Source organism: Chelmon rostratus, chromosome 23, assembly GCF_017976325.1.
Source record: "Chelmon rostratus isolate fCheRos1 chromosome 23, fCheRos1.pri, whole genome shotgun sequence".
Lineage (NCBI taxonomy): Eukaryota > Metazoa > Chordata > Actinopteri > Chaetodontiformes > Chaetodontidae > Chelmon > Chelmon rostratus.
In genome coordinates, this window is record NC_055680.1 from 2146830 (window position 1) to 2172557 (window position 25728).

The window sequence follows — 25728 nt, forward strand, 5'->3', positions numbered from 1 at the left end:
TACATGTAGCCCATGTACTGCATGCACAGTAAACGTAGCCACAGAGGTTTATGAGGCCTGTTTTGCAGGTAGTGGACATCGTCTCAACGTGGAGAAGTCTCGGGCCCGAGCTGAGCTGTGACTCCCGTCCACTGATGGTCAAAGCCATAGCTGAACTTCTGGCTCTGGTTCCGCAGCTCGCTGTCAAGTCAGAGGAGTACGAGGTACCTGATCTACCTCAGGAAAGCTTCTCTTTGATGTTGGAGCTTTGGTGGTTTTGTGCCTTCCTGTCTGTTTCTAGCTTTGGCTCCCCCCAGTGGTAGCATCAAAAAAATTCACTGCTTCAGCAATTCAAGTGCTTCAACAATCAAAACCTTATGCTATCAAAACAATTTAAAAGATAAGGAATCTACACATAACGGCTTTAAATAAATCATTAATACTGATTTATAAGCTTCCAATGCTAAGGATGAAGGGGTACTTAAATGAAAAGGGGCTTTGGATAATCACAGTAAAAAGAAAATGAGCTGGAAATCCTTCAGCTGGTGATGATCACCAGGGGGCTGAAGCTCATTTTGTAAATTACCATTAGCACTCCCTAACTGGAATAACAGTTTATCTTTGGTGAGCCTTGAATCTCTTTTTAAAAAATAGATCAGATAGCCACCATTTGCAGCTGGGTTTTTGAAAATGAGATGCTTGAATGCTGTAACATTCATTTTGTTTCGTTTTTTGTTTTTTTTTTTGCAGAAACTCAAAGAGGAGGTGGTCAGCTTTCTCTGGAACTATGCTGTGAGCAAGGTCTGTGTACTGAAGATATCTGCTGTGTGTGGGTGTGTCTGTGTGTGTGTGTGTACACAACTCTAAATCTGGGATTGCCTTGAGTGAGAATCATTTACAGACTTTTTTTTTCAAGTCTTTGACAGTTAATTTGAAAAACTTTCTGTCATACTAATTAATAAAACATTGCTTTAATATTAGATGACTGACTGATGTACAATTAACTGAACATTCTTAAAGCTGCACTAATAGGTGGATCAACAATGGATCAAGTGACTGTGTGTCATGTTAAATGAGCCGCTTGTAGTTACGATCCCACAGAGAATTATCCCCAACTCTGCACCTCCATTCAGCTTTATGGTGCTTTTTAGCATTTTTTAAGTCTGTTTTGCTTTGACGGCCCCCAAAAGTCTGCTGAAAATGCAGTCAGATACATCTCTATGCATGTACAAAGCTCAGTGTGTGTGTTTGCTGTAACAGGATCCAGAGGTGGCCAGCTGTGGCTACAGGGCTTTGGCAGATTTTCCTGAAGTGGCCCACACAATAAATCACCTCCCTGAGGCAGTAAGAGTCCCGCTCTGCTCTCCCAACACTCTCAGATCTCGAACTTTACATCTGTTTACATTATTTATCATACAGACATTTTGGTTGGTTTTGTTTAGATGGCCGTAGATTAATGGTCATCTTAGATTACTTTTCCACAATCTCATAACAGAATGTGGTAATAATTTTCACATGTCTTACTGTGGGCTGTTGTGATCATATGTTTACATCGTGCTCTGCCGCACCTGTCCGCTCCGTCTGCTCTGTAGGCCAGACCAGCGACAAAGCTCCCTGAAAATGAGGAGGATGAGCAGGAAGAGGAGGAAGAGAAGGATCTCTCCATCCCAGGTGCATCCTATGTGAAGCTGATGACTCTCACCCCTGCACCTGTTCTACCAGGTATCTTGCAAAATTACACTCATGTTGTCAGTTTAAGGCCGTGCTTTGGTTGGGTCAAACACTCCATCAAACACATCTTGGATTTGAAGCAATGGCAGGAACCTTTGTTACTTCAGTCCTACATAATTTAGAGCTCCTTCTTACAGACACTCATCTTCACACTCTTTTTTTTTTCTTCCCAGCCTTCCAGCTCTTACTCACCTCACTGGTGAAGCAGGAGATGAGCCAGATGCCTCGGGGGGTATACTTCTCTGCCCTGAGGGGGGGGAACCTGCGTTCAGACCAGGGTAAAACAGTGGCAGGAATTCCAGCATTCATGCTGAAAACCTACGAGAAAAACAAGCAGCCTGGGCTGAAGCCTGGACTAGCAGGTGACCAAATCCATCCTCCACCTGTGTTAACCTTAAGTTTGCTTACCTGCTTTGTAGAGATGTTTGTGTTGTGTTGCATTTCACAGGTGTTTATGTTAGCAGTAAGCAATTCCAATTGCTTGAACTCATTTTCCAGAATGTGTTTTTTTTCTGTTTTTCTGGCCCATGAAATCCACACTTACAGTCACACACTCTATCGACCTGGTTTCCAGCTGCAGGAGGCCGCTTTCAGTAAAAAGGCTCTAATAAACCCACTGTACAATACCTGCTCAGCACCAAGCAGCTAACAAGTTAGCAACTAGCTGGTGAACACAGTGGCGCACTTAAGCTAAAGCAGCTAAAGAACCAGATTTTTCCCTCAAAAGCTGGTGGAGACCAAAGCAGAGCTAAAAGAGAGTGACACTGGACATACATCATCAGGAAGAGACAAATGAATTGGATGTGTGAATGGGTAGATGTTTGCTAACACGTTAGCCACATCAACTTTACAAGGTGATAAAAACAAAATCATAAATTGATCTTTCAGGGTTCTTTCTGATCTGAGAAATAGTATTTAAATTTTTATTGACATTTTTTTCAATGCCATCTGATTGTGTGTGTGTGTGTTGTAGCTGGACTGCTGCTCTGTTACGAGCTGCCCGTGCAGACGGACCGTGAAGGCAGACCGATCGATCGCTTCCTCGTAAGCCGCAGCCGCAGCTACCAGCAGACCTTGGCAGCCCTCATTCACGAAGTACGTCTAAGCCTGCTCCTCCTGCGCCTCTCACACTCCTCTCTGGTTTTTAACCAAACTCCTGCTTGTCGTTTTTCACGTGTAGGTGAACATTCAGCCGTCTGAGTGGCACCAAGCTCTCCTCCTGCCCCAGGCCTGGCGGGGTTTCATGAGCCGAGCTTTCCAGGCTGTCCTACAGGTTTGTGCTGCAATCAGAAAGGTCCATTCCTGATTGTTAAATACATTCTGAGGACCACCTCCCCAAGTAAATGAGAAAACAGCATAATATGAAAAAACAGAGTGGCAGCCAGTATCCAGAATGAAACCAGGTCAACTTCTAATGCATTTTAATACATTTTTTTATTTATGTGATATCTTGAGCACATTTAGATATAAAGGTAATATAAAGTCCTTTGTAAGTTTAATCCAGCCATTTGGCAGTACCACCACCTTTACAGCCACTAGATGGCGCTCTGATTGAGTGGCTGATATAGATGACTCATTTGTGATCACATGACTTGGATGTCATGGAACTTTGTTCACGTGACAACAGGTGGTCGTATCATGTGGAGCAGGGAGATCATTGCTCTGGAAGAAGCCAGCGATGGAGTGCGCTAGATCATTTTGTCAAAAGTCCAGATTTGTTTATGATAGGCAGACATGGCAACCATGGCAACAATGGCCAGAAACCAGAGCAGTGGAATGTGTCTCTGACTCTGCCTCTGATTGGTGGGTTTTATTGTTATATTGAAAGTTCAGTTTGCTGCAAAAACAAAATCTGAATTTTTTTAATGTATTTTTGTCATTCATCATGCACACATTAACTTAAATTTCAGTATAGCTGAATGATTTCAATTTGATGAAATTAGTTTAGTTTTATCATTTGCAGCTCTGGAATTCCACAACTATTTCCTTGTGAATATGTGTGCCTTATATCTGGAAAGCTGGAATGATGAACCAAAGGAGCTGTTCCCTTCCTGTCAGAGACTTTCTTTGAGTATGACACTGGATGTCCTCTGTGGTGAAGTTAACTGTGTGTCTTCTGTGGTTTTTCGTGTTTGTGGCTTCAGGGTCGACGGGCTGATTTGGAGATGCAGCAGAAACAAGGCAAAGAGAACCCACAGGAGCTACAGTACAAACAGCACTGTGCCTGGCTGTGGTGAGACTCACTTACAGCAAACATACTGTTGCCTGTTTGTTTACATCCAACCAAAGAGCTGTACATGTACATGTGTACTCTGTATATATATTACTGTGATAGTATCAGCAGTCACAGACACACACACACATATCTAGCCAGAGTAAACATCTGCGGTTGCAGCCAGGTCACTGATGGACCAGTCTGAGATGAAAGGAGAGAGTGTGTGGTAGTGTTTTTGAATGCATGCTGGTATTCATACATCATTGCATTAGCAGAAGGAAGATCCTCCTTTCATACAGCGATGACATTGAAATGATTGTTTCCCTGTTTTCCTTTCATCCTTTCTTCCTCATCTTTATTCGTCTCTCTCTCTCTCTCTCTCTCTCTTTTGCGTCTCATCCCTCTCAGGGCCAGAGATCAGCTGGCAGACGTCATTAAAGCTGCCACAAAGTGAGTCCCCTGAGTGTGGTCACTACATTTTACATTCACAGGAATTGAAATAGTTGGTTACAGCTTAGTATATCAGATCAATCAGACATGTGATGATGTTGGTTGTGCTCTTCAGGGACAGTCCTGTTGTTCAGGGGAACTCCATCCTGGCTCTGAGCGGCTTGGCTGCTGTCCTGGCTAAATATGAGAGCAACCTGCCGGCTGATAGCGACGGCAGCCTTGGGGTAACATACTCAATATTTGTAGCCCTCTCTGCGATTTACCTCATATTATCTCTATCATTGTAAAACTTGTGATGAAAGTGATGGCAGGTGGGAAATTTATGTAGTATATATTATATTATATCATTATTATATGTATTATAAATGTATTGTTTATATATTAATTTACATTAATTTGTGTTGTATATACATTATTAGAGTTATAATAAACAAGCTAATTGAAAGTTAATTCACCCTGCTGGACATGCTTCAACACAGTCAACGTATTTCACATACAAACATGATCATCAGCTTTCTGACTCAGGTTTTCATTTAAGTGTCGTAATTTTTGACAAAATCCTGATCCCGCCTTTTGACAAAAGTGCTGTATCTATAATTGAAATAGAAATCTCTCCATAAACAAAGACAGGCCATGTAGCAGAATGTGTTGTTATTAAATAGTTAAAGGTGCATGTCTGGAAATATTTTCTAATGGTCAACTGATTCGATGAAAAAAAAAAAAACAAATCAGCAATTAATTAATTAATTAATTATTAACTCATATGACAGCCATACTAGTCTCTTCACCGTCCACCACTCGCTTCCAGAGAGGACTTCTGGTCTCCTGTGAGGGTTTGCATTGTCAACCTTTAAATGACCTCGTTAGATAAGATAAGATAAGATAAGATAAAATAGACTTTATTAATCTCCAGCCAGGGAAAGTTTGGTATTACAGACAGCAGCTAATAGCAGTTGGAAAAAAAAATAGCAACACAAATAAAGAAATACAAAATACAGAATACAAAATAAAAGCGTACTATATATATGTACATATTATACAAAGAACTATATAGGAGAAAAAATATGTAAAAAATGTACATAAAATATATACTGCTGCAAAGAACTACAAGGAAATTGCCATAAAATATACTGCCAAAAATTCTGTAGAATTTCACAGACTTTACACAAATTGCACATGGTGGATAAAGTGACTACAGCATTAATGCTATTGCACAGAAATAAATATATAAATATGTGTGCTGTGTCCTCCATGGAAGTGTAGGCAAGTTTCACTAATGCAGAGAGCTCTATGAATATTCTTTGTTCACTGTAGGCTGGACCAGAGTTCGTGCCCACGTCCAGCTGGTTGGCCATGGTTCTCAACACGCTGCTCAGCATCAGCAGCAGCAGCACCACCTACAAGGCCAGAGGACAGGTTTTCCCGTGGTTCCTCCATGTAAGTTGCATGTTTTTGTGTCTTTGTCTGCTCTGATAGATACTTTATGTAAGGCTTAATGTGCAGCACAGCGGTGTATCAGGTGTTTTTACCCAGATTCCAGTCGAACTCTTGCTATTACAGTGAGGCTTGACATAAAAGCCATTAAAGGTCCAGTGTGTAGGAGTTAGTGGCATCTAGTGGTGAAGTTGCAGATTGCAACTTCACCACTGAAGTTGCAAAAAACGAGAAAGGCTGGTCACAGTTTATCAAGTGATTTTGGTTGTTGCATACAGATGAAAGTATTTCTTTATATAAGCTTTCATTGCTTACTGTATATCCAGTTTTCCTCTTTGTGGTTCCACGGACACTGAGCACCAGAGGGATCCTAACACAAGCTTCATGTTGGCTGAATCTGCCTGCATTGTTGCACAGAACAAAGACTGTGGATAATATTCACAATTACCTACACTGGAATCGTATTAAAAGAGTATTCCATCGATTTAGCGATTCACTGCTATAACATTATTGACAAATGATGGGCAGTTAAAAAAGACAGGATCAGAATTTATGCTGCAGAACCAAAGATGCCATCTTTTTATTCCCACGCAGTCTGCTTCCTTGTGAAAACCCGATGTCTTCATTACCCACAATGCAACTCGACTGCCAACAGTTCAGTTTGAGATTAGTTATGCTAGCGGTGGCTAACTTAGCCTTGAGCTTGCAGCAGAGATAAAATGCGGGCTACAGAGGTCTTCTAACGCCGATGCTGACTCAGGTGAAATCACTTGAGCACATTTATCAGACCTCACACAGCTCCCTCTGTCCCTCTGGAGACACTTAATGCTTAAGGCACATTTTCATGTGTGAGATCAGGGGAGTTCCCCTTTAAAGAGCGAGCATGTGTGCATAGGAGTATTTATTTCGGGCATCATTTAAATTGCATCTGCATAATTTGCCCATTTGAGCGACTGGCTGACAGCATAAATGGGCTTAATAAGGTGGCTAAGAAAATGACATTTACTGAACCTTAAACTCCTGCAGGCGTCCTTGTTTCTGCTGTTCTCCAACTGTGCTGCACCGAGAATGTCGTTAGAACCTGCTGCTCTAACCCTCCTCGTTCCCTCTCAGCGCTCCTACTCAGGTGAGAACACAGCGAGTGCCATAGCTCGCTCCTGTGCCAGCCTGGCGTTGTCACTCCTGGTCCCTGTGCTGGTGGTGTGGCAGAGGGACGGTCTGGTCCAGGTCCTGTCAGTGCTGCAGGCCGGCTTGCCGGGCTCTCCCACCGCCGACGACTCCAAGGCTGTCCAGTTCCACTCCGGCCTCGCGCTTGGCATGGTGCTGTCCAGTCTGCACCACCAGCGCCTCAGGTAGCGCGTGCATGTCTGTCGTAATGACTCAAACACATGCTGTAAGCCATCGTTGATCCCTTAGCCCACAGTCTGTCCTTCTCTCTGTTTTCCAGTGATGTCTCGGCTCAGGAGGACACTGATCTCCTCCTCACTTCTCTGGACGCTCTGGAAAGCTGCTCCTTCAACCCCAACCTGGAATACAAGTCAGTGCCGAGTCATTAGACATGATGTGAACTACTAGCTAGTAAGAGTGAACAGTATGAGCATTTGTGAGCATGTAAGTCAACATTATCATGAAAAATGATTTAGTTTAGTGCATTTCTGGTATTGCACTTTAATTTAAGGCTTTAAGGCTACAGAATAAGTAACAAAGCTACAAAGTGCAGCTTTATCATACAATTAGCGGATAGCTGCCAGCTCCACTGGTCATGTGATCCTCTCCTGGCACATTTGATAGTCCATACTTTCCTTATTCCCGACCTCTTCCTCCTCCGTCCTCTCCCTCAGAACTGGCTGTGTGTTGGGTCTGGCTCTAGTGCTCGCAGCTCTCTGCAGCAGCGGACAGACGGACCAGCATGTCCATGTCACCCAAATGTTGGACAAACTGCTGTCCAACCTGCAGGACAGCAGTGAGCAGGGACGCATGCTGCAGGAGGTACAAAGCACCTTCACAACACTAGTTTTATTTATTTTTTTGAGCTATGTAATGCTGATTTGTGCACTGAAAACACAATGACTCACTGTGTAAATGGGTAGAAATGAATTGTAATAGTGGAATACTATTTAAAGGTGGATGGTTTTTTGCGCACCTGTGCAGGTCTTGGCGTACTCTGTGGCATGCGTGAGCGTCTCAGCCTTCAGCGGAGGCATTATAGACGCTGCCAAAGCTGAGGAAGTCATGAACACTCTGCGCACCCTGACCGAGGAGAGCCAGCAGGTCAGTAGCAAAGAGTTCGTTGTCAGTGAGAGTGTTTTGGGGGGTTAACAGCTGCTGTGTGTATAGTAATTCAGATGCTACCACACCACCTTCTCAGTAAAGAAAAAGATTCGACCACATTGAGCCACACTGATGTGAAATAAAGAACGTAGTATGCTTTTGTTTTTTGAAGCTGTTTTTATTCTTACCTTGGCTACACTGCTCACTACTAGGCCAAGAAACTTTCAATTAATTCATCAAGAAACAAATCCATGTACAAGTCCATGTAATGAAGCCTTTGCTGGAGGTGGAAGCAGCAGGTGGTCGTTACCGAAACTGTTTGTTGTTTTAGTATTTTGTAGGTACATTTTCTGCACTGTGCTCAGTACAGTTTTGAGGCATTCCCTATTGTCTAACCCCAGTTTTCTGCTCACGCTTTTGTGTTGTTGATGTTCAGACTCCAGGCTTCTCCCTGGCTCTGGGGCTGGTGGTCCACGGCCTGTCAATGTCCGGTCATGGTAAAGCAGAGGATATCCATCCTCGTCTGCTGGCCGCTTGGATCAAGATCTTACTGGCCGAGGTACGACATTTTCTTTACTGCTTAAAAATGAATTAAGTACTATATTTACATAACGTCTGTCTAACTTCCCCCTAAATCAAAGCGACAGCATAGTGAAGAATGTGCCACCCCGGACTTACTCTTATTTTGCCTAAAATGATGAGTGAGAATGGGATAAATCAGATCTTATCAACAACATCCAGCCTGAGTAACTGAGTTTTCTGCCCACAAACAGCTAGACTCAAAAACATGAGACTCTTTGAGACCTCATGTTTTTGGATTTCTGGTATTTCAGGTTTGAATTTTTCAAAAACCTGCAGAATGTGAAATGACCTGCTGCAGCTTTAATATCAGGCTTCATCTGCCAGCTGGAAACTGAGGATGCAAACAAAAGACACACACACATTCACACTCATGCTGTGTCTCTGAACTGTTGTTGCTGAACCCACAAAGACACAGGGAGAGAAGCAGCATGAAGTGTGTACAGTCAGAGTGCTCTTTGTGTTTCAGGGCTGTCCAACAATGCAGCGACTGGCTGCCGTCAACGGCCTGGTGGCTTTAGTTGGATCTGAGAGTTACCTCATTCAGGTGAGAAATCTGCTCATCTTAACCTTTAGGCTGTCAGTGTGCACCACAAGATGTTTATTGATTTATTTTTATTCTAAGTCCTCATGTCTGAGAGCCTGAACGTACGAGGGGATTACAGAGACCGGACTCTGCTGCAAGAGGATTTAATGAGTGGTTCCAGGATTTCTCTTTGGTTTTGTCACTGATCTGCTCTTCATGAAAAGTGTCATTTAGTCACAAGTGGCTACCTATCCCAAGTCTGCTGTCCATTAAGGAGTTGAATACTTTTGTCTGGCATTCAGGGCTGTGTGGGCAATAAATTGGTACTTTTTTTTTAAATCTTGGAGCAAAGTATTTCCCTTTTTGCTGGAATGAGACGGTGAATGTTTCTGTCGCTGAGAGTTTCATGCGACTCGTCCTGTTGTTACAGCTAAAGAGTGAGCTGGAGCTTTCCTCGCAGCAGCAGAGCAGGCTGAATGAGGTTATCCGAGCCATCACACAGGTATGCACACACATTTGAGTCTTGATGATCCCTTTTCATTATAGAGACTCTATGAGCTGTCCTCTGGTGCCACTCTCAGGACAACGTTTTAGAGCTTTTGATTCAAGATGCCTAATGCCCAGCTTGGCATGAAATGTTCCCCAGTAAAACTCCAGTGATTCAGATGCTTCTGCCTTTCTTCTTGCGCCACCCTCGCAGCAAATGTTCTACTTGCACTGACGATAGTGCATAATGTAACGGGCTAATTGCCATGACATTTGTGAGGCACATTTAAGTCCATTTGTTTCGTTAGTTGTGATTACACTGAGCTGTCCTCATTGGGTTGTTTTCTCCTCTGCAGATCATAACATTCTCAGGAGCCATTGGTTTGCAGTCCAACAGCGCTTGCTTGGTGGGTCATTTGCAATTGGCCCATATGTCCACCAGTCACAGTCACACAGCAGGTAGGTACTGTATCTGAGAGTGGAGGAAACAGTCCCAATGTGAACCTCTGTGTTACTGCGATTGGAGCCTACTTGAGATTTTGTCTGTCTACAGATGTGATTTGTCTTTCTCTTCTCTTGTCATCCACTCAGTTCCTCAGGATTTCAGTTACCTCTCAGAGAAAAGTGTCATCAGATCCATCATTGACTTCCTCACAGAGGGGGGAAAAAAAGGTTTGTTGACTGGTTTTTAGTTAAACCAACTATCAATGTTATCTCTGTTTCTCTAAACTTCTTTTGACCTTAAACTCCTCAATATATTTCTAGACATTGTCTGCATGTATTAGAATATATTCTCCTCCTGTGGGCGCAGGTCCCGAGTTTGCCCATCCTGCTCTGGTGAAGACTGCTCTGGCCCCCCTGGCATCAGTTGGAACCAGTTTCCAGTACCCACCCATCAACTGGAGTGCTGTCCTGTCTCCTCTGATGAGGCTCAGCTTCGGTAAGAGTTCCCATACATTTGTCTCTTTGAGCCTGTGGGCTAGCAGAATCAAAGCACCGAGCTCAGCGTCTTTTTCCTCTGACAGGGGAGGATGTACAGCATCAGTGTGTGGCGCTGGCAGCGTGTCAAGCTCAGCCTTCTCAGAGTGCCTCTCTCTTTCTGGGCTCCTGGCTGTCACCACCCCTTGTGCACAGCCTCAGTGTAAGTTCCTCTTAAGTATTTGTGCATCAGTTCCCCAGTAAGCGCTTTCATTACCCAGCTGAACCCGGCACAGTAAAGCCTGACTGATACTCCTGCATGGTTGGTATTATTGGCTGATCTCCGATGTATTGGTTTCTGCATATATCTCAGAACATTTCAGTACAGAAACATATAAGATATGCAAAAGATATACAGTAGTATACTTGAGGTCTTTTAACAGTATCTCCATTTCATAGTTTGTCCACCAGAGAGCGCTGTCAAAATTATTTCTCAGAAACCTACTGCTCACTACAACTTGTTGCTTAGTGGCAAAATTCACCATTTTCGGTGAGGGAGGGAAGGATCTTTGCGCTCCACCTGGACAAATGACAGACACTTCACTGTTGCAGTGCTCTGCTTGACCACGTGATTGTAATGCAAACTGTTTTTAGCTGCTGCCGTTAGAAATGTTTCTGTTTAACTGAGCTGCAGTGATGTTACCTTGCCAAACTAAGAATAATCTCGATATTGGTTACATATGTGGATGACATCTGTGAGTAATGTACAGAATGATGTTCCCAAATGCACTGTCCAGTTCACAAAGAAACACCAACCCATTCAAACAAACGCTAAACTATTTAACAGATAAATGCACCCCAGCTTGAATAAAGATCAGTATTTTCCATATTTATTTTCAACTTCAAATATTTACACTGCATGTATAAATATTTGTTATACTGTAAGTTTTTTGCATTTATTTGGAGATAGCTAAATGTGTGCATGGATCCCCTTCAACACGTGTGGGCTGTGTTGGATTTGGTGTGTTTTGAGTCATCATATATGTAAGATGTTAATGTGTAAAAATATAGATTTTTACTTTTGATTATTGACAGTTTTCGATTTCCAGTGTTCAATAGCATGTAAGTGAGCACCAAAGAGTATTTATGTTCAATACCTAGCCCCACCTGTAGTACAGAGAGCCTGTATTTCTCCTCCAGTACCGGACTCGGGCTCACCTGTATGAGAACCTGGGCTTGTGGATGAAGCATGTTGCTGAGGACAAGCTCCAGGTCTACGTGGAGAGTCTGGGCCTGCAGCAGTTCCAGGAGGACTTTCGACCCCAGCGTTTGTCCATGTGCCGCTCCCTGCTGCAGGGCCTCGCTCAGGCCATGGCCCTCCCAAACCCCCCCAACAACTGCTGGACCATCCTCCGATCCACCACAGAGAAGATCTTCGCCCTCCTGCCCAACCAAATCCAGGTCCAAAGCTGAAAATGAGTGTTCACTCATTCAGAAAGGAGTTTTACCTGACTCTTATTTTTCTTCTTCAACTGACATTTCAGCCGGTGTCACTGTTTTTACATAACAACTGACACTTCAACTACTTTCAGTGCCCACACTTTAAACACCTCTGGTACTTCAGCTTAAACTGACATTTCACTGCTTTCAGCCTTAACAAATGATTGTTTACTCTTCAACAGACGTTTCAACTGCTTTCACTCTTCAGCTGACAGCTCGCCTGCTTTCAGCTTTTACTCTGATCTGACTCTTCTGCTAAGTCGAGTGTTTACTCACAAACTAGCATTTCAGCTGCCTGCAAGTCTAAAATTTAGGACTAAATTTAAAACTGGTTTTAGCGCTTACACTTCAACACACAACTGAAAACCCTTTCAGTGCTTCAAATTCACTGGCACTTCTACTCCTTTAAAGTGCTTGAAAAGAAGCTACAACACTTCCCATGCAAACATGTTACATTTTCAGACATTTCAGTGTGATTAGTTATAATAGTGCTGGTTAAGCTGTTCTTGTACCAGGTCACTCTCCTAAGAATATCCTCCTATTTCCACTAATAGTTTTCTGCTGACGATAAATTCTTTTGTTTCAGGATGATGAAGTGGATCTGTACGTGGGAATCACCAAATGCCTGTCTGAGATGTCTGATACAGAGATTGACCGAATCACTCGAGTCACAGAGGTACAGTATTTTGCCACAAAGAGCCAATAAACTGCCTCTCTGTTGTCTGCCTCCTCCATCCAGTCAAGTTCCAGTTTGCATCCATGTCTGTTCAGACTTTGTATATGTAGTGAGGACTTGGAAGGATTTTGATATGAAAGGTATTAAGTGTATTTTTTGGTGAAATGGAATCTCTGTATTGACATACTGTAGCTTCATCACATGGTGCAATGAATCACCTGAAGCTCAATATCAGCTGAACCAATGAGCTGTGCTGGACTACAATGATTCAAATATGGAAGATATGGTCACGAGCTTCTCTTCTGTTCCTCAGTTATGGTGTTGAATAATGACTGAGCATTATGATGTCTCAGTGACGCTGACTTTTGACCTTTTGGAAGTAAAATGTCATCACTTCATCGTTTTATCCTATGAGACATTTTGTCATAATTAGTGTATGAATACAGTCTCTTTCGCTGGTGAGTAATGTTAAATGAGAGCATTTTCTGAATTCATGAATAATATGGGTTGATGATCACTGATAGGTTGTTACTACATGGGCTCATGAACACTTAATTAAAACTTTTCAGTAAACTCGGTTGGAAAGAGATTGCATTCTGTTTTTATTTCTGTTTTACACAGCGTCCAAACTTTTTTGGGAATCAGAGTTGTATTTCAGTATGAGTCTGGACAGACATGGCTGTAAGCTACAACTTGACTGGCTGCCTCATGGTTAGCGTTTTTGATGCTGCCATTAGGGAGCAGCAGCTTGTAAGTTATTAAATGATGGACGTGCTTTTAAAGCTTCAAAGCTAGAGGTGAAAGAAAAACTGTGTATCTGGACTCTGTACCGTTCAGGCTCAGATGGAAAAGACCTGCTTCACCCTGGCTTACTTGACCTCACAAGGCAGAGTTCCTCTCCTCGGTCTCAATGACGTCATTGCTGGCGTGCTTCGTGGTTGGCCAAGCCGCAGAGTTGGCTGGCTGCTCCTGCAGACTTTTTACCAGTGTCGTCTGGCCGCCAGCTCCAATACAGGTCAGGCAAGAACCGAGGGAAGCTCCTCTCGCTGCGTTCACTTAATGGAGGAAAAGTGACGATGCAGAGATGAAAATCGTTCAAGGTGGAAATAAATACTGTGCAAGACAATACTGTCCATTCAGTTTTCAAAATCTATACTAAAGAACACTGCGTGCATTCTGCAGTGTTTGCCACAGTGGCTTTTTCTGATGGGACCATTCGATGGAACCAAAGTTGAGAACTTTCAAATTCAATTTATTGGCAAGAAGAGACACAGTATGCTCTTCTTTATTTGGCTTTTTTTGTTTTTCTATGCACACAGTACTATACATGTGTGTCATAGTTTTCCTGTATGCTATCATCCACCTCTTGAGTGAGTCCACACGTGAACATGGGTTTGGTCTTTGTCGCAGGTGTTTCTAAACGAATGGAGTGGCTCCTGGAGCTGATGGGACACATCCGAAATGTTGCGTACGGTGCAACCTCCATCACATGCGGGGACGTCAGACTGGTATGTTCCTGAGGCATGCTGGGATACTGCAGTGTGGTATTTCTAGAGCTGTCAGTGAGCGTTTCACACATGCCACAACACGCAGACCATATGTTAAGAGCTCTGTGGTTCAGCCTGTAGGTGAGAGTTAAGGGCTCCTCAGGAATAACTGGCATTCCTGAGGTGGTCTGGAATGCAGCTCCAGTCCTGTTGGGTGTGTCCACTAATATAAGTTACATGTGCAAACAGGCTTTACATTTAAGTTTGTTTTAAAAGTAAACTAAACATCACCTGAACATAGATTTTCCTTTATTTTTCTCCAGGCTACAGACTTCTTGTTTCAGGTTTTTGCTGCTGCTGTAGTGTCCTGGGGCGACCACTTCATGCCCCTCCTCCTTGGCATTAGGGCCCAGTGGTTCCCATGGCAACCCGGCTCCAAGCCCCAAACTCTACAACACAGCCTGTACGGTGAGGAGTCGCTCACTGACCATGCCCTGCCCCAGTGCCTGCTGGGAATGCCCCACAGCCTGGCTCTGCTTCTGGACAAAGAGCCCTGGAGCAGCCAGACGCACAAGGTTCGTGTGTCAGACATACATCTGAAGAACAGTGACTAAGTTGTGGTTCAGTTTGCTCGAGCTGAGCAGCAGGATAACAACCTGAATGTGTGTGTCTTCAGTTCATAGACTGGCTTCTCAGCATCACAGAAGGTCCTGAACAGTGTCTGTCTGCCTCAACCATCAACACAGCCAAAGGTACATCACACAGTACTCTGTTTTAAAATGTAGTTTGACAGTATGGGTTGCTGAAATTGAGACAGCTATGCCCCCAAAATCTATTTATATATTACATTAAAAAGTTCATATTTATAGATTTGGCATTCCTATTATTATTCTTTCTCCTTCTGTTTGGTGGACAGCAACATGAGACTTGCTGTGGATTCAGTGCAGTTAGTTATTCTCTGAGCTTCCACTTGACCCTGTTTTTTTTTGCCTATAAATGTTTGGCTAATTGGCACCATTTAAAGTATGATAAGTTAGCTCCTAGCAGCTCCTGCTTGCTGTGTAAAAGAATACGTCTTTTTTTCTCTGATTACTGAGGGGATTTATGAATTACTTCCAGTGGACATCAGAGATAATGATATCCTTGAGAAGGCGTGTGTCATTTCTGTGCATTCAGATTTGATTGTGTTGATGCAGAAGAAGAAAAGTTTTTGGTGCAAATTGCATCAATCTTGCCCTGATGACTTTGAAGTACTTTCATCACCTCCACGAGCTGTGTCACAAGCACCGTGTTGGTGAGCAGCCAAATCAGCAGCTAAACTACAATAATGAATCTCCTGCTGTTTTAAGACCAACACACACCTGAAATTACACCTTATGAAATGTCTGCCTCACAATTATCTCTCCTGAGAAATGTTTGTCCAGATGATGCGATTTCATTAAGTGCTGTCCCAGTCCCAACAGTGTGTGAAGTCCTCACACCCTCCTGCACTCAGGCGCTAACAGCGATGTCACTAGTGATGTTAATTAAAGTCTGTGAGGCTTGGAACTGGGCCATGGGTTTTGACAGTGGCTGGATACAGTACTGCTCATCAGCCCCATCGCCAATTAGTCCCAGTGGCTGATTTTGGTACTACAACTAAAAAAAATAACACCTGTGTCCCAAAATTCCCCCTAGACCACATGTGGAAAAGTGTTCACAGGACGCCTCCAACAGCAAACTAATTTCAGTTGTCGATAAAAAACACATTTAAATGTGTTTGACATCATCTCAGTGTAGAGTCTGTGGGCCGGGGCGGTGGGCTTGGGGAAAGAAACACTCATTCACATGTGTAGTCGGCTACATAACGCAGAAGACTTTTTTAGCTGTGTCTGCTGGGAGAACAGCTGCCGCTGGAATGAATGGATGTCCTCCTAGAGTCTGTTATCCACTTCTCATAATACATCCATTTTGCAGACCATGCAGGTTTCAAATTTACAAAAAATGCACTTTGTAAACGTTTTTTAAAGAGAAAGGAAATGCATTCAATGTGTTTGTAAGGCATTATATTGTAATGGGTTTTCATGAGACACTGAATGTAAACATCTGCTTAAAACTCCACAGGGGAGGAAACACTGATGTTGCTATTGTTATGGCAACATAGTAAGATGCCCATACAGGTGCAACCTGAGACACACAGCCTGTCTCTCCTATTGAACTGACATCATACATTCACAACAGCAAACAACATGAAAACTGGTTTGATTATGAACACGGAAATGTTCCGAGTGATTTTTCTGATTGCCCTCGTGTGTGCGTCATTTCAGCCGCCCTGCTGGCCCTGAAGTCCTCCGCCGAGCTCAAGAAGAAAACTGTGTGGACCAGAGCGTATGGCTGGTAGCCCAGAGGAAGCACAACAGGCCGATCATGGCGGGTGTGGAGAAGGGTGTGGAGACAGCTGAGGCTCGCTGCAGCACCGTGGACTTAAAGAGGGACGCTGCCTTTGTCACATATGAGCATGACATCAATATAGGAAATATTAAACGCCATTACATTTGACTTTGTGGCTGTTGAGTCGAGGTCTTCTCCTGAATATAGATTTTCTGGACACGTATGTCAATGACTGAATTGAACAAGTAACAGACTTTGATTGTGAAAGTCCCAGCTGTTCCTGAAAAACTTGAACCACCCGAACAGTCTGTGTCATTTCCTTTTCATCTTCTTGCTCCATTTCTCCAGGTGGTGTTGTCTCTCCTTCAGCACTTGCCAGACTGTTACGGAGGCCCCTAAAAAGAACAAAGTAGCGTTAGAAAGCCGGTAAAAACCTGAACAGTGTTTTATTTTGTATCCATGGAACAAATCCAACGTCTAGTCATTACATTACAAAGTATAAATTCAGCTGCAAAAATGAATGCGTGCTGTAGGTGTGTGTCACAAAGCGCAACTAAACAGTGTAAAAAAAAGTGGGTTTACTTCAAATGAATGGCAATAAATTGTTTGGGAGCAAACTGGCTGTCGACCAACACACAAACACACACACACACTCTCGTCTCAATGGGACCACTGCTCTGGCTGACTCATCTTACCGAGAGCAAGAACAGGCAGGTAGAGCATCAGTAGGAAGGGCAGGTGAATGTGTGCTGACACTGTTGAATTGGACGGGCATGAGTTTGGTGCTGTTGGCTCAATATAAGGCAGGGCCTGGTATATGGTAACACCTGAGGAAGAAATAGAAACAGAAATGGGACACATACACAGAAGATGCTGAACTTTTCCTTTACAGTCATCATACTGAACATAGTATATTGATTACAGCTCCGTTGAAAACCTTTCTGAAGGAGGCCAATTAAGAGCTTTTCTTCATGAATGAACACTGGATGTGGTGTTTTAAGAGGACACACACTCTGCCAGCGGGGGGGAGAAGTTATCTGTTATCTGTGTGTTGCTGATAAACTAGCGCTTCACAGCTTTCAGTGTGTTCCTCACACACTCTGCAGAGGCCGGACTGCGCTCTCCTCACGCCCTTCCTGACATTTTATCATCGCCTCCGCTTTGCCAACTCGTTTCCTGTATGCTGACACGACTTCCCCTGTGCCGTTGACACAATAAAGCAGCTCGTATCGCTCAGCATGTGTCAGGTCAGATACAGTATAGCTGACTGTTTATGGTCCTGAATGTAGTGAGAGGCGGTCTGAAGCACACTTGGCCATTCGGTCTGTTTTGTGAAGCTGTCACTTTTGCAGCAAGTGAAAGGAAGTTAATAAAATGACTCAGTCACCTTCAGTGGCCACCGACAGGATGTATAAGGGGATCCAGAGCGTGTAGCGAGTCCACAGCATGGCGATGGAGGGTGTGTCCATAACACATAGCAGCTCATGTGGGTATCTGTCATCAAACAGAACACAGCAAAATACTTACTAAAGGGCATAACAGCACACTATTACACAATGACTGACAGTTGATTGGATCAAGGTTATGATCATATCATTATCATCGTATGACCAGTTATCTTAGTAAGACATGCCTCCGAATCAAGGGCAACTGGTTGGTTGTAGAGACTTGAAGACCTTTCATCCAAGGGGCTACTTCAGTTCTAACTGACTGGTGGGGAGTCCCAGCTATTCAGCCTCTGCTGAGTCAATATGAAGGACGTTGACACCTGTAGTACCTGGGTCATTAGTGCTCCTGGCTGTAGTAATGGCAGCGGTTAGAGTCGGTGGAGTCACCTGAGGCCAGGTGTGAACGACAGTCGTCAAAGATGTCACATGAGGCCAACTGTGAATAGTTGTTAAATCTCCTGGAGAGGGATGAAAGGACAGCGTTGAAGGCAGGGTATAAGTGGTGTCGTAGACCTCCTCCTCGTAAAAGCAGCCTCCTTCACTCCTCTTTCCAGCCCTTATCTTCCAGGTGGAGGTGAGCTGCTGGGTCCTGACCTGAGGAGTTGGCTCTCTTGTGATGACTCATGCGTTTGTTGAATGGTTGTTTAGGAGTCTGTGCGTTCCTCGCTGCTTCGGCCTGCGTACGCTGGATTGCTGTTCTTGTGTTTGGGTGTGGGGTCTTTCAGGTGGAGCAGTTTCCGTCTCAGTGTGTTGCTGGATTTGAAGCACACAGGGTCGTGGTGTTTGTTGAAAATCAGATTCTCTGGAAACATCTGGAATGATGATGTTGTTGCGTTTGTTCTCTTCTTCATCACCTCAGTTTCGGTGCTCTTCCTGGATCTTCAGGCTTTTTTGTAAAGGTCTGGTTAGGGTCTCCACAAGCTTCAGGTGTATCCCTCAGATGTTCGTGCTCCTTCTCTTGGGCCTCGGCACTTGCTGGTACACTATCAGCTCAGTGTTGCAAGAGTCTGATTACTCCTTACTTACTTCTGTCCTCTTCATTGTGTACAGCACCACCCAACTCATTGAGTTAATGTGTTCTGTGAAGGCTTGCACTTCCTGGGTTTTGGTTTTGACCCATGAGTCGTTCACATATGCAAACCGGTGGCTCAGTGCTGTTTCTCTGAGGGAGTTCGGGGCTCTGCCTCCCACTTCTTGCATCAACATTTGAGGGATGCGCTTAAAGCGACCTGAAATTTGCAGTTTGCCATCTATCGCCAAAAGCACAAACAGTGAAATGAAGCTGTAAGTCATGTGCATACCGTAGGAGGTCCAGAATGTTCCACAGGAAGAACTGTACACACACAACTGGTTTACTCTGGATCTCCTCCAGCATGATGACCATGATCAGCAAGACGTTCTTCTCCGAAACCTTAAAACAAATAGCACGCACAGTCCGCCGGTCACTTAAGCTGGATAAAGAACTCTCATGTAGCCATGTTTGTTACAGCTCATAACATCCACATGATAAATAACGCAATTCCATCAAGAGGCTGAGGAGTGATACACACTTGGACGAAGCGAGGAAGGAGTCTCGCTTTCTCAATCCCGTCTGCGATATGGAAAAGCTCCAGGATGGAGAGCAGCTGGCACAGACTCATCACAAAGCCAACAGAGTAAAATGTGTCTGCTAAGGCATCTGCAACGTGAAAAATCGTATTTTAATCATACTAACATATGTTCCTGCCCTTGTGCGTTAAAACCATTAAGATTTAAAGAGATTATTTCATATTGAGCTATAAAAGCTCCAAATGCAAATCCATATTGCAGTACTGCATCCTTTATGTGTCCGCTGTGCTGTTTACTCTGAGTTGCTTGAATCGGAAACAATGTTTTGCATTTACAAACCTTACCTCGGCCAAATGTGAGAAACCTGGCTATGCTATTAGCCAGTATCCATGTGTGTCCACAGAACTGGAACAGGTTATACGAGAAAATGTAGGCAAGCCTAAAGCTGAGCCTGTAAGAGAAAAAAGTGCATGTTGCAAGTTATCCAAATTGACTTTTGGCTTTTGTTGACTCGTTATGGGCTGGCTTGCTGGCACAGCAATCATTTGTTAAAGTCTGCCCTTTTCCTGTTATGACAAGTCCCAATGTGCTGGCGAGGGCCTGAGTCCTATTACTTTTAACTTTTTCATTTTCAAATTCACTTTCTTGCTCAGAGTTTGGTGAGAAGGTCAAACCCATTCCGGTGTTAGCACACGAGTTAATTTAAACACAAGATACTTGTGCTCAAAAAGAGGATTCATTCTCAGTGAAGAACCTTGGAGCCCTGATCTGCCTCTATACCTGCCAAAGAGCAGTGATTCCTAACACGTCTCTGGGGGTCATCAGGTGGAAACCTCCCTTCAACAGTGTTTCGCCTACTTAGTCCCACTACACCTCCAGGAGGCTAGGCGGTGAACTCCGGCGTCCCAGAGTCACCCCCCCCCCCTAGTGCCAGTTCACGCTCCTACACAATCCAAACAGCACCGCCACGTTCAACTGACCCAGAGATGCTCCAGGTAGTGGCCAGTACCGATGCTACCATTTAACTATTGCTAATGCTAATGCTAACCGCTAAGAAGAACAGAAGAAGACAATACAGTTCCGATGCTACCATTTAGCTAATGTTACGTGCTAACCGCTACCTGCTAAGAGGAACAGAAGAAGACAATAAAGCTAGATTCACCTATACTGTTAATGTTAATTGCTAGCTACCAATACTAACTGCTAAGATACTATCATACTCTCACCACTTTAGCTATTGTTAGCTGCTACAATGCTACCACAGGCCTAGATGCCACATGTAACTGCCGATTGCCACACTACCATCATCTACACCTGCCTCTTACCAACTGCACCAAAAAAGCGGGGTGGGAATACAAACCCTGGTTCGGGTAGGGGGTAGAAAGGGGCTGAGGGCTGAGGACAGAGCTTTAGCCAGGAAGTGATTAGCTTAGCTTACATGTAGCACAGACCGGAAGCCTAGCTCTCTCTGTTAATTTGTTGCGCCCAATCAAGAAATAGCTACGCCGTGTAATTTAGACCCACTCCAAAACCACAAATGTGTCATTTTTCCTCATCTTTTGAGCAAAGATTTTAAAAACAAGACAAAATATGGTAATTAGCTTTAAAAGTTTTGCTTGGCAGTTTTTTTTTTAACGTTTGTACAGAACAAGGCTATTTCCTCCTGCCTCCAGTCTTTATGCTAAGCTAGGCTAACAGCACAGGTATGAAATTGACGTCAATCTTCACATCTCACTTGTGGCAAGAAAGCAAATAAAGTTTATTTGCACTCTTTTAAGCACATTTTGTTTCTAATGCTTAAGTACTTTTTGCTTTTTTGACTTTTTGGTTTTGTATGCAGGACTTTCACTTGTGGGGGGGCATTTACATCATTGCACTATAGCGTAACGAGGATGTGGCTACTTCTTCTATTACTGGAAGGAAATTGAATTAACTCATCTGAGGATAACTGGTAGTCACCCATAAAGCCTCCTCGGAGAGCTCTGGTACCCACTCAAGCACCCATGAGATGTTCACTAGGACTACGGAAACCTTCAAAGTCCCTCAGAACCAACCTTTTACTTCCATTGGTGCTGAATACTGAGCACCTTTTACATTGCCTTTGAATCCTTTTACATGACTTGGCTTAGGTGTGTAACTGCTGAGGAATAGTCTCTAGTACAGAAATGTATAATCTTCCCTAAAACAGTGGAAAATAATATACCTTTACTGCACATGGCATTAGCACAGATAAAAGTTGAATGCACCGCAGTGTAGCCTGTACTGTCATGACCAACTACAGATAATAATCTGTCATCCTGGACTCAGTGCATGTGTTTTTATGAGCTCATCTCAGACATAAAACCTGCAAAATAAGCACTAATCCTAATACATTTGAATTCTAATCCCTCTTTACGGCACTTTAGCTTTTGATGCTTGGAAAGGTGACAGCAAATGCAGCTTTGTGTATAATTAGCCTGACATTCCTCGATACGCCCTGCAGATAAAGAACATTCCTCCCAAACACATACTTACATTCTCCTCCTCAAGTCTTCTTTTGCTGCTTTTGTTGAAGGTGGGAGGAGCTGCTCATACTCCCTGTGCGGGTTTGAGGAGAATCATGTTTCCAGGTACGGGTTTGTGGCTCTTCGCAGCTGCTTTCTCCATGTGAACAGGCGTCCGTCTCTTACTTCACCCCCCTTCGCAACTGGAAGCAGAAAAATGCTGCAATATCTGCCCTTTCTGGCTGATTGTTGCAGTTCGCAGTGAGTAGGAAGTGGACATTCCATGTGTGAGTGTGACGTCAGATAGTCCCAGCCCCCTCAAAGAAAGCTGAAAGCTGCCAAAAACACAGACTCAGGAGAGAGGGGAGACCAGCAGAGAAATAGTTTGAATGACAATAAAAGGTATCAGTTTACTGAACAGTAACACGGCAGCACACATTATATGTAAACTGGAAGCATATTTTCCACACAAAACAGCAGCTCGTGCTCAAAAGTGCAGGACAACAATCGAGTTGTTAGATTGAAACTAAAATGACAATTTGACAAAGGTGGTGATGAAAATACCAAGAGCAGCACTGTACTCGTCCGTCTCTCAATGCTCCTACAGAAGATGCAAATCTTTAAAAACACCCTGGAAATGTATGGCTTCATCCAAGAAGGGCTCCATAGTTTCCTAAAACATCTGGTCACTGCAGTTTTTTATCAAACGTTACTCAAAGCAGGAGTGAAAAGAGCATTTGTTGGGGATTATTTTCAGCGGCGGATTAATCCACATTTGGTGTTTTAGTGAATATTTGGGGAATTGAGTAACTAGTGGGTCAATCAGCCAGTTCAACAGTGATGTGTTTTTAGTAGTTTTTGAACAACACTGGAGCTCAGTGGCACAGAGGAATAAGATACACCAGCCTTTAATACACACAGTCTTTCATGGTTTGGCAAACACATACAAGTCACAGGTGCTGCTCTCAATGAAACAGGGTGCACTGATCTCTAGTGGCGGAAAGGATAAATTCATCCTGCAGACATCAGATTCAATTCAAATGTATTTCGGCAGCTCAAGACAAAAGCTCCCCAGGTCAAAAAAAAGTTTTTATCAGTTGCTTCAGCCTTTCCTCCAACATCTTGTCTGAGTACGTCTGGGTTCACAGCAGCAGAAAATACAAGAAACATTATGCAGCAGCTTTACAAACATGGGTCAGTGGTGTCTCCAGAACACAGCACACACACTCACATGTGTGTTTTCCTTTAGTGTGGGCGGCAGGAAACTCTACCAGGGTCAAAGGTCACAAAGGGTCATGGTCAGAGCAGAGAGGGGGGGATATTTCATGTCTACTCTGGCTAACTGTGTGGACGATAACTTGCCTCTCATTTTACACCTCAACCATGAGTCTTTAAAAAAAAATTGTGAGTGTCTGTTTCTCCCTGTAAAAACACTCTCATTTAGGTGTTTCTGAACTTGTTTTTCTTTAAATCGTGACCTAAAATGAAATAAATAAATGAAGATGATCGGTGGTGCTAAGGGTAGTAGTGTATGTGCTTGAACCCTTGAACAAAAGTTCAGTTTATATGTGTCTGTTCAGGCCTGATGGCATCAAACCTGATGATGTCACTGTGAAGCTACACCTGACTGTTGGAAATATCTCCAGCATTTAACTCCCCCTAAAACCGCCAGCTGACATTTTTACATGTCTGTTAGTGTGTGGATTCGTCTTTATGCTAAGCTGGGCTGACCTTTCAACTCGGCTCACTGTGCAGGGTCCTTTAAGTTGTCAAAACTAACGTTCCCTGTAAAAGCTGATATGTTTGGATGCCCTCTCCTTACGCAGTGGAGCTCCAAGATGAAACCTTGTATTCCTCCTCAGGGCAGCGGGCGATTGCAGCTCTTTCCAGCATGCACTGAGAAAAAGGCACAGAATAACAAGCACAGGCCTCTATGAGCACTTAATTACACTCATTGGCTGTTTCCAGTCAAGTTTAGGGTGAAGAGCACATGATGGATATGAACACGTCTAATCTTTTATTATCTCGGGGCCCCCTCGCTGCGCTGATGAAAGGCCAGTGACAGATGGAAAACAGATTAGGGTGGTTCTAAGGTCTCAGGACCTCGGCTTCTTGTTAGCGCTATCATATCCTCTCTGAAATTACAGCTCATTTTCTGTATCGAGTGCTGCGCTGAACTCAAGAACCCTGCACTCGACCGTACACTCTACGTTATGACCCCTCTGCCGCTGCTGTGGAGTCAGACTCAAAAAACAGCCGTCTTACTCTGCTTGTGATATTGGTCCATGATTGCAGTCTTTTATGGCTGGCTTGAATTCGGATGGTCGTATAACTAAAACATAAAACAAAATTTCATGTGGCGGCATTACGATTTTATTAAATAGCAAGAGTGCAACATGTGACATGATCCAAGTGTATGGCAGTCAATGATCTCAACCACCAACAGTAATTCTCAGTTAATTACTTTTCTGGGCATCGTTATCTCATTGTTATGTCCTACAAACCATTTCATACTATGTTCAATTTAGTAATACAGCAACTGCAAGACATAGTTATGTGGTCTAAGCCGTACACATGATACGACTGAGAGTCTACAGCTGTGCTAATGGATCTGTGAGACTGTGCTTAGGCATGCTAGCATGCTAACATGCTCACAATGACCATACTACCATGCTGAAATGTACAGGTGCAATGTTTATCACGTTCGCCATCTCAGTCAAGCACGTCGGAAGGCTAGCATTTGCTAGTTAGCACTAAAGTGGGCGTGTCGCATAGTCTGTGAGACTGCAGATACAAACTCTTCCTTCCATGTCTGGTTGGACCCTCTCTGATGACATCATCAGGGTTCAGGTGTTTTCAGACAGCAAACCTCATGCCTCTTTGCCACGACATGGGATGTGGAGTGTAGCCATGGCAACCAGGAACTACAGTGAGGGGAAAGATACATGATTTTACTGTATCTGAGTTCCCTGAATGATAGATCTCGTCATCAGCAGAAAGCAGACAGAGCAGTCTGATTGTCTGGTCAGGCACAATTCCATTTTTGATACTCGTCAGCAGAAGTTGTTTTATAAATAGTGTATTGCTAGCCAGAATTCCTCTATTTTAAGCTCCAACCAGCTGTGTTTAGCTGGCTGATAAGATTTCAGTAGGTGGTGTTACAGGTTAGTGGGATCGGAGGTCGCCAGGAGCCGTGGCGGCATTGCGCCTCTCTGTCATCCATTCAGAACAGAAAGCGGCCGTGGTGGCAACCGCTCGCTGCTTGAAAGAACCTTCACTGTCTCACTGAGTGAGCAACAGAAGACATGACATCTATTTTCACAGACCGAGTGGTACCCCTCGTGATGAGTAAACCTATCTTCATGAGTAAAACCAGCAGAGCGGCCCTTTAATCATGAATCATGCAGATAAATGTGTGCCTGAACGAGTCTCTATTAGCTGCTGAAGAAGACGTCTCGCTGTGCTCTGAGACACAGATCGCTTTTACAAGCTATTTCTTGACTTCTCAGATCTCCAAACACTGTATTACACATATCACCTAAATGTCAGCGATATGCATACATTTATGTTTGCTGCTATGGAGACATTCTGCAGACTGTGACAAGGACTAATGACAGAAGTGGATGC

General features: G+C 43.7%; 2 protein-coding genes across 2 annotated transcripts in view; one reads left to right on the forward strand and one right to left on the reverse strand.

Annotated features, from left to right (window-relative positions):
* Positions 1-17324, forward strand: part of focad (focadhesin) — a 39687-nt gene extending 22363 nt beyond the window's left edge. The window contains exons 16-44 of the mRNA XM_041965135.1: positions 69-203; positions 730-780; positions 1240-1323; positions 1572-1701; positions 1884-2072; positions 2684-2805; positions 2891-2983; positions 3855-3943; positions 4334-4375; positions 4491-4599; positions 5690-5812; positions 6923-7161; positions 7257-7346; positions 7651-7798; positions 7961-8080; positions 8517-8639; positions 9129-9206; positions 9616-9687; positions 10028-10130; positions 10263-10343; positions 10483-10611; positions 10697-10812; positions 11790-12050; positions 12676-12765; positions 13603-13780; positions 14176-14273; positions 14576-14827; positions 14929-15004; positions 16559-17324. Coding sequence (XP_041821069.1) covers positions 69-203; positions 730-780; positions 1240-1323; positions 1572-1701; positions 1884-2072; positions 2684-2805; positions 2891-2983; positions 3855-3943; positions 4334-4375; positions 4491-4599; positions 5690-5812; positions 6923-7161; positions 7257-7346; positions 7651-7798; positions 7961-8080; positions 8517-8639; positions 9129-9206; positions 9616-9687; positions 10028-10130; positions 10263-10343; positions 10483-10611; positions 10697-10812; positions 11790-12050; positions 12676-12765; positions 13603-13780; positions 14176-14273; positions 14576-14827; positions 14929-15004; positions 16559-16632 — 3495 coding nt within the window. The 3' untranslated portion in view covers positions 16633-17324. The remainder of the gene's footprint in view (positions 1-68; positions 204-729; positions 781-1239; positions 1324-1571; positions 1702-1883; positions 2073-2683; positions 2806-2890; positions 2984-3854; positions 3944-4333; positions 4376-4490; positions 4600-5689; positions 5813-6922; positions 7162-7256; positions 7347-7650; positions 7799-7960; positions 8081-8516; positions 8640-9128; positions 9207-9615; positions 9688-10027; positions 10131-10262; positions 10344-10482; positions 10612-10696; positions 10813-11789; positions 12051-12675; positions 12766-13602; positions 13781-14175; positions 14274-14575; positions 14828-14928; positions 15005-16558) is intronic.
* hacd4 (3-hydroxyacyl-CoA dehydratase 4) lies at positions 16264-22359 on the reverse strand. The gene is made up of 7 exons (XM_041965136.1): positions 22133-22359; positions 19963-20069; positions 19621-19748; positions 19372-19481; positions 18010-18116; positions 17318-17449; positions 16264-17017 (listed from the first exon to the last, which is right to left on the reverse strand). Coding segments are annotated over exons 1-7 (669 nt in total). The 5' UTR covers positions 22135-22359; the 3' UTR covers positions 16264-16934.
* Between the last annotated feature and the right edge of the window lie 3369 nt (positions 22360-25728).